The sequence below is a fragment of the Eurosta solidaginis genome, chromosome 4 (assembly GCF_040869045.1).
Source record: "Eurosta solidaginis isolate ZX-2024a chromosome 4, ASM4086904v1, whole genome shotgun sequence".
NCBI classification, from domain to species: domain Eukaryota; kingdom Metazoa; phylum Arthropoda; class Insecta; order Diptera; family Tephritidae; genus Eurosta; species Eurosta solidaginis.
Window position 1 is genome coordinate 104,288,712 of NC_090322.1, and position 14,130 is coordinate 104,302,841.

The following is a 14,130-nucleotide window of genomic DNA, read 5'->3' on the forward strand; positions in this document are numbered from 1 at the left end:
CGACCCCAGCGACCCTCAAATAAGGGATACAAACCAACGCATCAGATTGCTTGTGGGTGAACACCAGCGGGCAAAATGGGTGGAGGTTATCAATTATTATTTTTTTTTTTTTGATTACTGCAGCGTTTTTCAAGCGGAAATTATAGCAGTAAAGAAAGCAGCAGAAATTCTGGAGGAAGCTTGCTTAAGCTGCAGTCGCGTCAATTTATATATTGATAGTCAGGCTGCGATTAAGGCAATAACCTCACACATTACTTCATCAAGAAGTGTCCTGGAATGCAGAGAAGCATTGGAAAAACTTAGCTCAGGCCGGACCATACATCTTTACTGGGTTCCCTGTCATAAAGGGATAGAAGGTAACGAAAAGGCCAATGAGTTGGCAAAGGAGGGTGCAACACTCGCTGAGTCGACGATAGACGTCCCAATCTGTTTGGGAGAAATCAAAAGGAGACTGGAGTTGCATATGATCCATCAAGCAAAGGCGTGTACAAAAGCGCGGGGCTGCAAAATTTCTAAGACCATGTGCAAAGCCTACGATATGAGACTCATAAAGTGGCTCATCTCTCTGAAGAGAGAAAACTTAAGGCTCACGATGGGCATACTGACTGGACACTGCCTTCTGGCGTCACATGCCTATAAGTTAGGCCTCGTCAGTAACAGCAATTGTAGGAAGTGTGAGCTGCAGGAAAAACGGTTGAGCACGTTCTGTGTTCATGTCCTGTGCTCGCCAGGTCAAAGCTCCAGCTATTGAGGCGGCAGAGTTGCCAGATCTTGAGGCAGAAATTAAACTGGGTCCTAAGAAACTTCTAGTATTTGCCAAGAGGACGGAGTTATTCTATAACATATGTCCTGGCACCTAATTGGGGTTCTTCCGCTTGATCATCAAACACATTCTGGTAACACTATGGACACTTTCAGTCTTCTGGGGTCTTTATTGAACGGCCAGTTCAACCTAACCTATCAATTATTTTACATAAATCCATGTGCCTTGAATGCATATGGTTCCGATTCGAGTGACATTTTGCACGGCTTATTTTTAGACCATTAATTACACTGTGCAACAGCCGGCTGGGTATTGGACCAAACCCACTTTTTTGTAGAGATTGAGGCTTAAGTAGACAAAGTACCATCTCCGTTTTTCGAAGTTAGCCTCCAAAAAATAGATATCGGCTTTCGAAGTGCGAAATTCTACATTTCGAAATTTTATTTTTTTGTTAACGCGTTCAGCAAATTAAAAAAGTTAAAACGTGTTCGTAGTCTGCCTTTTATTTGAATGGCTGAATTCTTTTTTTCAAAAATCACAGTACGAGCAATTCAAGTGGAGAGTATGTGCAGACATGAAAGTAGTAGCCACTATCATCTGACTTTTCACCTCGTATAACAGCTGTTATGCTAAATTTCTCAAAAAAAGAATTCAGCCCTTCAAATACTTTTTACTTTTTTATAATAGTATAAGTTAGGCCTCGTCAGTAACAGCAATTGTAGGAAGTGTGAGCTGCAGGAAAAACGGTTGAGTACGTTCTAGGTTCATGTCCTGTGCTCGCCAGGTCAAAGCTGCAGCTATTGAGGCGGAAGAGTTGCCAGATCAGCAATTTCGAGAAACAGCTGTTAAAGATAAACAATGCATCTCTTCAGTTTCTTATTAGTTTTCTTTTTTTTTTTGAGACATAAGCCACCTTTTCATAGACCGGGTCACATATGGTCTTCGTCAAGATATAAGAAGCCACTAGCCTTATTGCCAGACACTTTCCATAGTGGCATATATGAAAATCAGTCTTTATAAAATGACGAAAGAAAGGTCTATTGTTCTGCAAAATTTTTGCACGATATCTGTTAAAGCCACCATGACTCAAGTTTCATAATAGACCAACGATCCTGCTTCAGTTGGAAGTATGCACTGACGAAATTTCAACTTTTATAAAATGGCAAAGGTCTGGCAGTCACGGGCTCTTACTCTATAAAACTTAGTATGTATAATGATATTGTGATTTTATTTTACATAACAGTAATGATTGAATTGTGTCTTAACCTATCGATTAGAACCAGAAATCCACAGTTGGTTTTATCAGAATGCTTCAACAAAGATGAAATAATGCGTACAATTGTCTCACCCGTCACGATGGAGCATACCTCCAGTGGAAATACTGTATTGAAAGTATATAGTTGGAAATACTATGTCTAGGTCGATTAGGTAATACTGCATTCATCTTCTTTCCCTTTGTTCGACTGATCCAGGGACTCATTGCAAATCAGCAAAAGCACAGGCTTGCTGTTTACCCGAATTCTGCTATATCAGACACAGGACGGGGATCTATACATGAAATTTTACTTTACTCTGTGCCTCCGGATGTCAGTAACACTTTCCTCAGAAAAGTACCGCGAGAAAACGTCCGCGCATTTCGTAACCCTGTAACCACGGCAAATCTTATATTAGTTGAGGGCGGGAACTAGAGTTCAGTTCCTTATGAGGTGCTCGACAACAATCTCTAGCAAAATAGAGGTGAACTATGCCTACCTCTCTATAGGTGTGATATGGTAATGCTGAAGCCCTAGCAGAATTGTGTTCATTCTACTCGAACTTTCCCTTTCTTAAACGGTTTTATTTAGCTTGACTTGACAGGCCGGCCGGCTGGCTGGCACGAATTTTGTAATTGAAATTTAAGTAACTTCCCGATAAGCTACAAGCTTGAAACTTGGAATATAGTTCCGAACCCGAATACAATGTAATAATAAGACAAAAAAAAACTCCGATAGGTCGCGCAGGGATCGAAATATTTCAAAAAATCGTATTTGTGGTCCAATTTTTTTCATATTTGGAACACATAATACATACATAAATAGAAAGCTACCTATTCGCTAAAATTCGCCGCTAGGTGGCGCAAGGATCGAAACCTTAAAAAGGTTGTGCTACGCCTCATATTTTTAGAAATTTCACGTGCCCAACGCTTTTATTTAATTGTGTGATCAACGCCCTAGATTGATGAGGAGTGTGATGACTAGTACCTAGGACCTACCTAATTATTAGCTTTTAGTATTATTATTACTTCATGAAGTATTGTTTTCAATAAAATCGTTTAACTTAAAAAACATTTTTTTCATTTTATTGACATTGCGTTCCCTCTCCTCTTGCATTCGATACCGATTTGACGACAACTGCGGTTTAAGTTGTTGGTGAAGTTGCAGGCTTGGCTGCATTAACGAGGGCGGTCTCGTACTCCTGTTCTAGGCATCACGTGCTGCACCACGGTACTGATGTTGTTGTTGTTGTAGCGATAACGCCACTCCCCGTGTTATCGATGTTGATGTTTCTTTGTCTATTTGACCACATCCCTCTTATGTGCCGGTGACGAAATCTTTTCCCCAAGAAGGATTATTACATTCACCGCTATTACGGTTGTCAATAGTGAGAAAATGAGTGTCGACTCTATTGAATTGGTATCGGCGTTGTCAACGTCGATAACTATTGACGGATGTTGGCGCTTTTTTGGTATTGGCTAAAACAATGTTGAAGTTGTGTTGACGTGACGCTGCACAAAATTTGTCAACAAAGTTTTTGGTGACGACAAGCGCGGCAATACAGAATTCAGCTATTAAAAATTCAAAAAATAAATTTTTTTATGCTCCTTATTTATTAATTTGTTATTCATTTTTAGAAAATATGCAAAATAACCAGCAACAGTCAGTTTAATAGAATTGTGGTAATGTTCTAGGGCAGCGGTCGACTGCTAAAACAAGTCCAAAAAACTCAGGAGAGGTATCAAAAGACACGTATTGTCCTCGATTTTAATAATCCGAAGCCGGAAAATAAAAATTTTACTTGCGTTAGGAAATATTTGCAAAAAAAAACAGTTGCAAGCTTTCAAGTGGTTCATTAAAATGTGTTTTGTGAATATTCAAGGATTTTTTATTTCCGCCTTCGGATTATTAATACCGAGGTCAATACGAGTATTTTGATAGCCGTCCAGAATTCGATTAAGTTTTCCATTAGTGCATGACGCTCTGGGAGGTAGAGGAGACACTAGTGGTGTACTAAAGAGAAATGCAATTATCTACAATATATTCAAACAAATTCCTTGTGTGTATTTTGCTCGGAATGCTTAATTGTGCACTAATAGATTTCAGCAATTATTTAGATCCACAAATTGTTCACTAAGCAAAAAATAAACTCAATACAAATTGTAAATAAACAACTGTCAAAAATATAGGGATCGTAGTTTTATCGATATCACGTCAACATCAATACATTGCCTTAGTAAATACCAATTATGCATTGACGTGACATTGATGTTGATACGACGTGATGTCGATGTCGATACGAAGTGATGGTTGACGTTGACAACCGTAATAGGGGTGATTGCAATTTAGGCATACTGCAAATTAAAATATTCTCGGCTCAATCACCATTCAGATCGTGGTCCCGCCTTGAAATTCTACGCTGCCAGTACTTGTGTTCTAATTATGCTTTCAGTAGGACACCTGAGAGATTTTTAAGCAGCCACTCTGATTCCTTTGGACTGATCGTTACTTGGATTGATAAGTATAACCTGCAATCTCTCTCAGTGGCAACAAAGTTATTTAAATAATAAATAGGTAAAAAAAGAAAAGGATGTATAAAATGCGAAATGTGAAACAATTCTACCAATTATGCCATGTCAGCTCAGTCAGTGGAATGCTCACTGTAGTGAATATTTAGACTCTTTTGGCAATGTAAATTACCAAATTCGTTAGCAAAAGTGTGAAAACGATTATTTTTTACAATATATTATGTGATGCCGCTCAATATGAAGTGGCATACTTACGTATTGATTAAATATTAATGCATTTGATATAATTGTTTTATTTTAACTCATTCTCTTTCACAAACTACACACTTGATAAGAGCTGGAAGCGAAATGCCATAAGAGTTTTGTAATGACCCCTAAACTAAATACTCTTCATATTGTCCTAAAGGTTTACACCAGCCAGCATCTACCATCTACCATCGCCTGCTGCGAGCGTCGCAGTTAAAGACCAAATTTTCTTGGGACAAGATCAGCGTTACGAAATCGAATATCGAGTTTCTACTACCAGGCCTTGAATGTGGATTCTGACTGTTATACAATTTAAGTACTTTATCATATTATATTATGAGCCTTTCAAATTACTTATTTTTGCTACCAGCTCTTCGAATATGATTAATGTCCTAGAGCGATTGTTATATCGTATATCTTAATTTGTATGAATAAAATCGTCTTGGACGCAATGTCGTGGAAGAGAATGATTTTAATATATTAGCAATTTTTTTTATTTCATAGACGCATGGAAAATTTCAAAACATAAATTAAATATGATATTGCTATTAAGGGTTTCAGATTTTCCCACCTCCAACAACTCCTCCAGAACCAGCACCACCTGATCATCAACTCATAACGTGTACATATAAAAGTCAATTTGTCTCAGCTTCTGAGTCTAGTTTGGAAGAAATAACATGTAATCGATTTTTTTTCGTTTTTCAAATTATGTATATTTAACGCTCTCATTATTTTTCATGCCTTCATTACGCAGCTGATGTAAGTGGATCAAAGGATTCATTGGCCACACATGAAACAGGTTGATTATAATATTTTATTCTTAAATAATTGTAGTTTTATTTGTGTTTATTTATCCTACATTTTATTACAATTTGTGTTTTTTCTACCTTTATTAATAAATATATATATATATATATATGGGGAATTCTTTGTCAAATCAGCCACCCCCCTGCCCATTTCAATTTTGGGAAACAAATTTTTTTTTGAGCACACGAAAAAACTCGTCAAGAAGTGTAGTTTTTTATGCCGTTAGGTGCTTCTTAAAAATAAATTTTTTTTAACCTGAAAAAACTGTCTAAGGTGAGGCATCTCACAAAAAAGTGCCATTTTTTAGTCAAAAATGATCGAAAAAAGTATAATTCCTCAATAATAATGACCAAATTACTTATTATAAATATTGTGTGCGTCGCTAAACAAGAATCGATTCGAAATCTATTATAGATTATTAAATTTCCTCAAACTTGTACTTGACGGATGGAAATAAACAAAAACATTTTCTGTTCGATGTTAATAATTCTAATTTCGTATTTTGTTCAATTTGCGTATGGTTAGTGTGTTTATTGAAAAAATTAAAACTATGCGTGTGTTAAAAATTAACTAGAACGAATTCTTATTTCCCATCTAAAAATAAAAGTGCAAAATCTGCTTCCTTAAGGGCTTAGTCTCCTCGAAAGCGGTGCCGCTATACAGTGGCCGCTACATGGCGGTAAAGTGTTGTCAAAAATGTTGCAGTGTAAAAGTAATTATGTGGAAACTAAGAAGACGACGAAGTTCACCGTAAAGTAATATACAAACAGGGTATAAAATGTTACGGCCGTCATGAGTATAAACTCGTTCATCAACGCATTGTGGATAAAACAAGTGTGACAACCTCTGCACAGTGTTGCCACTGAAAATTTAAAAAAAGTCGCACAGAAAAGGGGCCTACTGAAAAAGGGCCTCTAGTTTTTTTTTAATTTGCAATGTTATTGCATCGCCTTTAACTCACCTTTTATCAAGGAATAGCAGTTTATCTTTTTTTGTATTGCAATTGAAGAAAATTACTAAAGTACGAAGATGTTTATTCGATAAAATAAAAATACATACAAAAAGTAAAGTTTATTTCAGTACCAATACATTAAGTAACATTGTTTTGGTAAAACTAATGCTATCATCTACATATGTAACTAAAAGTGTATATACATTTTTTATTTAATTGATTTAAAATTTAGTTACCAAGTATTTAGCAACCAAGGTTTCTTCAGGTACCCAAGAGTCTAAATTTATCCCTTCCGTTAAATTGAGCGCTGCTAACATTACTGTTTGTTATCTTGTTCTTAAAAAGTGAGAGTTTTGAAAAAAGTATTTCTGCTGATGCACTGCTATGTGGCAGCATTAATATATTTGCAACAAATAAATACAAATTCTTATATAAATACTCATTTAAATTATTTTTAATATTTCCAACGCTGTACCAAAACTGTTCTATATCGGTTTTTTCGAAGATCTTTTTGTATTTATTATCTTTTGTCTTGCATACTAAAAGCTTAAACTCCTCAGTAACTACTTCGGGATCTTCTGTTAAATGAGAATATTCAAACAACAAATCAAAAACTCGTATATCCTCATTTGATTTGATCACTAATGGATCCAAATAACTGGAAACCTTAAGCTTTTTGTCGGAAGTGTACATTATTTGCAATATTTCGCAACAAAGCTTTTGATAATACCTTAAAATATTACGCTTGACGCATTTAATTTCATTTTCAGAAAAGTTTTCCTTTAGCAAGACTTTCTCAGCTTCGTGCCCAATGTATATTTCACGTAAATTTTTAATGCATTCATCATTTTCGTATTCAATTTTTATCGACATCGTTAATAATATATTCCCTTAAAGTTTTTAACAATTATAAGCAATAATTGTTTCGTCGTTGTAATTAAAAACACAATTCTGGATACACGCTTTAAAAATTTTGATTCATTTCATTCATCAGTTTTAGGATGGATATTAGAAAATTTAAATATGTCAAATTAGTGTAAGAAAGTCCGTCTTGTATTGATGATATTTTTGTTAAATCATGTTCCGGTGGACGCTTAATTTTTCTAATATAAAGAAGTGCTGCAATACAGACCACTGCTCTACGATTCTGTTAGCCACCAATTCAAATGATAGCCACCTCGTATTACAAAGTCGTTGTAAATTATGTTCAGGTACATCGAAAATACTTTGTAGTTGCTGAAAATTGCGTTGCCTCTTCGCACTTTTAAAGTAATTAAATATATCCTTGCACAGTTGTTCTACATCATTTGGTATGTATATGAACTAATGCGGCATTGTTCATTAGGGCAACCGATTGGCATACACACTCAATATGGAATACATTCGGTATTTTACCTTTTAATTGCGTTACTACACCACTTTTTCTTCCAACCTTTGTAGCTGCTCAACAAGGCGAACAAACCGTTCCGTGGACTTTCCCTTTTCTACATCGAATTGTCGTACGATCAAAACTAAACATTTAGTCGTCGATATGTCAGTGGTTTTGTCTACTATAAGACTAAAACGATTTTGTCTCATTTGCTAAACAATAACATTGTGGCCTTCTTGCCCCAGAAATAGTGTAACACCCCTAGATTTCGTTTTACCGCAAGTAACCCGGGAAAAATTTTGTATTTAAGTGATTTATTTTTAAATCATATTGGCCAACTTACCTTTTTTGCGATTGCCGAATCTGGATATATGGAAGCATTTCATTTCGCTATTTGAGACATTGAGTTGAAAGAGTGATTTTGAGCAAACATCCTCATAACAAGCTTTATTTCAGCGATTGCCACACTTTTTGCCATTTTACTTTCACTGGCTAAACATTGTTTCATTTGCATTTTTTGAGCTTCACATATATCCCTTATGTTTCTTACATGCTTTTTAGTTTTCTCGTGGCGTTTTAAATGATTTTTTTGATTCATGAGGAGCTGATTGCATACCGTACAAATCGGCCGCCTCGTGTTTGCATGCAGCATGAGCCAACTAAACGTAGATTCGCACTCCTTTACAAATTTTCGCTGTTTTTCTTTTGGTTTCTTTTGGCTACATCCGAAGAGGAATCCAAATCCTCCGTACGCTTTCTTTTTATAACGTACCTGGAGAGTAATGAGGGTTAAGTCCAAATTCGCTTATTACATTGATTATTTCATTATACGTATACTTATACTCACTTATCCATTCGAAATGCTTAGCAAGCGATTTCAAAAGGCGAAAGTAAATCAATATTTTCTATATTAACGCCGTACGTCAAAGTGATCAAATTTTACAGGGTTGCAGTTATAGCGATGACGAGAGTGATAATTTGGATTCTTTAAGTGTTGCCGATGCAAAAGTTAACTAATGAGAAGGAGTATTACAAAAAATGTTTACGTAAAAACGTAAGAATAATGCATCATAGTTTTAAAAGAGAAAACGGGTCAAAAGTCGCCAATATTTTCAAAAAGGCTCAAATATTGCATATTTTAAAAAAGTTGGTGTCCGGGGGATTGGCTTTCAGAAAGGGTCAAATTGCGACTAAAGTCGCCCCAACGGCAACACTGCTTCTGCACAGACGCCACAATTACAAAAAGAACCGATCACCTGATTTTTAATTGACTATCGTGCTCTCATTCTGTATCTCTTTCTATCACCCGCTGAAGATAGCCGGCCCTATGCGCCGCCATATTGAACATCCTGTCAAAACGCCGCCAAAACGCTGAAAAGTAGCCATCTTGAACATCCTGTCAGGCAGTTGACGGATAAGATATCACACTTGTTTTATCCACAATGCATCAACGTTTTTTCCCACCGCTCATGAAGCAATAAACCAGAGAGGTGAAGTCAATATTACAAAATGGAGTCGCATTTTACAATACTCGTCCTCATAATAAATTTAAGTGTTGCTTCTTGACTTATCTGCTGCATTGATTTTTTCTGTATCATAAAAAAATCTACATTAATACCTTTCTGAAGAATTATGCATATGTGTATTTTATTTGCACAAAACAATGAAAATGAAGAACTTTTTTTGTTTTCGAAATTTGACGTTTCAATTTAGGTTGAAAGGTATGCTGAAAAAAATCTATATTTTTAATTACCGACATTTTCCAATGATTTAGGTTTTTTCTCTATTTAGGTAGCAATTTAGGCGAACTCGCACCAGCCTTAAAAGAAAAGTTTGAAACAAAAGTGGGCAATTAATTCATGGCACTTCAATTTATTAACCGCGAGCAAAAACAAACCATTCTGCCATTCGCGACAGCCGCTCTCCCTGTCAGCTATAATTTGACAGGTAGGTATGGCAATGGTGTAATAGAAAATTTTTCACTAGTATGAATTCACAACAAACTGTGTGTCGCAACTTTTGTTTAAAACTTTCATAAATTTAAACTGTCAAAGTAACTATTGAATTATTACATGCAAAAAGGACTTCGAGAAGTTAGAAATATAGTCGAATAAATTACAATTTAAAAAATTAAATAGTAGGGCCTGTAAAGGGCAAAGAAGAGGAATTAACGGTTGCAACATTGCAAATTTCTTAAATTGTGTGAAACTCATTTCCATATCTAAATTTGAATTGCATCTATTGATACTGCAATCAAAGAAAAAAACACTCCTTAGCCCTTTTTGATTTATTAGAATTTTAAAGTGTTGCGGTCGCGACATCTCGGTATTACGGTCGCGACATAAGTTTTAGTGTACATTGGGCGATATCTCCTTAACCGGTTGTTGTATACAAAGGAAATGCATCCTATGTTGATTTTCTGAAGAGCTCCTTTCGTGTGATACCCATATTGAAGTAAAATATGTATGTGTTATGGTCATCCAGGTCCAACCTTTGATCAATCTCTCGACAACGATGGCTTACATAGAAATTGCTATGGTTGGGTCTGCCCATTTCCCTCTTAATTAAACAAAACTTCAGATTTAAGTATAGTGCCTTCAGTCTCAAACAAATTTATCAAATGTTACGATCGCGATATTTATCAAAAGTTAGAAGTAAATTAAAAGGCTCGCTGGATGAAATTTTAGCATTGCAATACTTAGATGTTTTTTGACAAGTATGCAAAGAATTAAATTTTCGAAAATTCTAGCTCTCAAATTTCACATTTCAATCAGTTTCTTTTGAAACCCTTTCGTAATTTCAGACTTGTATATTAAATTTTTTCCCCTTTTCCAGCAACGGTTGCCACAACATTTGTTTCAAATTATGGAAAAAGTATGTCAAATTCATTGCAGCTTAATTTGATGTTTGGAAAAGATTAAAATTTTAAAGATTTTTTAAATAATCTTGTTATCAACTTTGAGTTGAAATTATAATAGAGTAGCCTTACTTGAACCCATGTAAACGTTTTTGGATAGTGCAAGATGGAATTTGTTTATTGGCTTAGCGGGGTCTAGTTTAGTGGAAACTTTCGGTTATCATACTTTCGGTTAGCTCGAACCCTCATTTTGCCAGAGGAGATACATAATTTCTTGCTTGCAGCACTTTAAGCGAATGTAGAGAAATGCTGATCTGATGATAAAAGTTGCGAACATGGGCTTCTGATCTGTACCACCCCAAATAGATAAAGTTGCAGGCCTTCATTCCTTGGATATCCGAACTTCTACGGAATATCTACTTATTACGTCGGGGTAATGAGATGCTGAACACATAGCCTATGCCCTAATAGGCAGGCATCACATTTTCATCTCGAGGAATATTGCCAATAGGTATTACAAAGATGTACACACTACTTGTTATCACCACCTCCAGGAAGGTAAAGGAAACTGCGAAGAAGATGTAAGCCTCCAGATTTAAACTCCACGAAAAAAATTGTTTATCGTCTTAATATTTCCTTGGTGGACAAAAACTCCTTCAATGGGTTCTTTGCCTTTGTGAAATAAACTAATAACGCCTGAATAACTTAGCATAACGTATCGAATTAGTGATTTCTCGGCGATAGACGATACAATTGTCTGCAAATTTCTGTCAACCACACGATATGTGACACACAGTGTTATATCACGTTTGCACTGCACCAAATGTGTAATTTTGGGCGAAAAACTCCAACTGCGACGCATTTTCTCATGCAAATCGCATTTCTCAAATGACTCATTCCATGGTATTTCTTCGCATTTGCCGTGCAAATGCTATCCACACACACTTGGCATATGTGCGAAAATAAAATTTTAATCCGTACTTTGATTTTTTTAAGGACAGAATAAAAGTCCGGCCCTATAACTATAAAACGACTTATCCACTACCTTTTTAATGCCAAACCGACGTAATTCATTGGTGTTTTAGTCTTGCAGGAAAGGCTAAGCGTAATGCAAATAGGCCAATGTAGACGCTTTCAAATGACTCATTTGGAAGCATGCATTTGAGGCCAGCGTAAATGTAATATTAACAGAGACGTACATCGGACAGATAGGGTCTAATAAGTGAGTGGTTTGCGCTGCCGTTGCTCCCGTTTATTACTTAGTCTAACCGGGTTTATTTGTTCTTGCATATTAAATTGGGTAAGTTTCAGTGAATGAATAATTTTAAAAGACTATTAGCTTTTATACGCTATGACTTTCCCCGCCTACGTCTTTATGTTTTCGGCCCGGTTTGAAACCCAAATGTCATTAGTGCCATCTATTGGGGAAATGTACTTCTGCTAAATAATGGATACTTGTATTTAACTTAACACCGCGGCCGCCGTGCTGTGGTGGAAGCATGATCCGCCTACCACACCGAAGATCCTGGGTTCGAGCCCCGAGCAAAGCAAAATAAAAGATATTTATGAACAAGCTTTTTCAATTAGAAAAACAAATTTCTAAGCGGGGTCGCCCCTCGGTGTTTTATCAAGGAGTGTATTTCTGCCATGAAAAGCTTCGCAGTGAAAACTCGTCTGCTTTGCAGATGCCGTTTGAAGTCGGCGGTAAACATGTACCGTCAATTTGTAGAAAAAAAAAATAATAATAAGGAGCACTATACAATGGCATTTATTTATTTATTTTAGCTATATTTAAAACTATTGTATGGAAGCGACATCGATTGTACATTTTGTATTGTGATCTGTGCACGAACGTAAACTTTACTATTTCGTACAGTTTGTTACTTTAATAGTGCAAAACAAAACACAAATAAACGTCTGAGCTCTCTTTGAAAATTGTATATTGTATGGTAGTTTCTGATGGGATCCATTAACACGCGAATTTTAATAAAAAAAACTCGTTAGCAAGCACAAAATTCATGTCGATTGTTTACTTGAGGAAGTTTTGTGTACCTAGCTCCTAAATGTCCTCATAAAAGGCGTATACGCTCCGCTTTAGATCGCTCTTTATGGCTCCCAATGTTTGCTTGGTATATTTTTATACTCAGCGTGTATTTTTACACAAGGGCTTGGATAAGGGTAACAGGTGAAAAATTTGGAAAAATAGAAAAATGCGATGATTCATCACAAAACACCGATAAAGTGTTGAAACTTCTTAGGGCACGCTTACACAGCCACCGATGAACCATAAAATTGCAACCAATTATCGGCCGGCAGGTATTTTTTCTCACATTTTACTTTTTCACGATTATTCCACCTTGTCACGGTTATTATATGCTTTTATGTGCTTATCTCTTAAAGGGCGCCTGTTTTGCACACAATTGATTAATTTTCTGCTCAAAACTCTAGAGAGGTCAATATAAATAAATAATGATATAACATCTAATACGAACGAGGAATTATTCTCTTCAGCACAACATGCTTACACCAAAGGCAAGTCAGTCGATACTGCATTACGTAGGGTGGTCATGAATATAGAGAAACCGCTACAACACCAGAAATATGTCCTAGGTGTCTTTCAACAATGTCTCGAAACGAGCAATCATGGACAGTCTCAACCCGATTAAAGTTCTTCCGGCCTTAACAAATTGGATCGGCTCCATGTTAAACTGCAGAATGATCACGTCGAAATAGGGTCTATACGAGGCTGGAAAATCTGTAAACAGAGGAACACCGCAAGGTGGGGTTTTACCACCAATGCTGTGAACGTTGGTTATCAACCAATTGCTAAGGCAGTTTGATGGAGGACCAGTCAAACTTACGGCATATGAAGATTACGTTTCAGTAATCATAAGAGGCAGATGCCTAACAACAACCAGCTCTTTGATGGATCAGGCACTTGGGAATGTACATGCCTGGACATCTGGAGTTGGGTTAAGTGCCAACGCGGAAAAAACCGATCTACTATTATTTACTGGAAATGTAGGGTCCCTATTTGAACTAAGCCTAAGCTTGGAGGGGTAACCATGCAAGAAAAATGTAGCAAAAAATATCTAGGGCTCTTCCTAGATAGTAAGTTGGCGTGGAAAATCCGTATGGAAGAGAAAGCGAGGAAAGCCTCCGCGGCACTGTATGCATGCAAGAGGATGCTAGGATGCACGTGGGGCCTATCAGCCAAACTTTCATTGGGTATTTACGGCAATTGTCAAACCGATACTTTACTACGGGGTCCTTGCTTGATGGACACCCCACACAAAAAAGTACGTATACCAAAAAACTAGAGGGGTATGCAGATTATCAATGATTAGCTTAAAGG

At 36.5% G+C, this 14,130-nt stretch overlaps 1 protein-coding gene across 5 annotated transcripts in view; it reads left to right on the forward strand.

Moving 5' to 3' along the window:
* RhoGAPp190 (Rho GTPase-activating protein 190) overlaps positions 1–14,130 on the forward strand; it is a 377,159-nt gene that overhangs the window by 278,539 nt on the left and 84,490 nt on the right. For 3 of the 5 annotated variants that reach the window (XM_067782351.1, XM_067782350.1, XM_067782352.1), the window contains 2 exons: positions 5,344–5,469; positions 5,545–5,589. The exons of the other annotated variants lie outside the window; for them this stretch is intronic. In XM_067782351.1, coding sequence (XP_067638452.1) covers positions 5,344–5,469; positions 5,545–5,589 — 171 coding nt within the window. The remainder of the gene's footprint in view (positions 1–5,343; positions 5,470–5,544; positions 5,590–14,130) is intronic. 5 annotated transcript variants of the gene reach the window in all.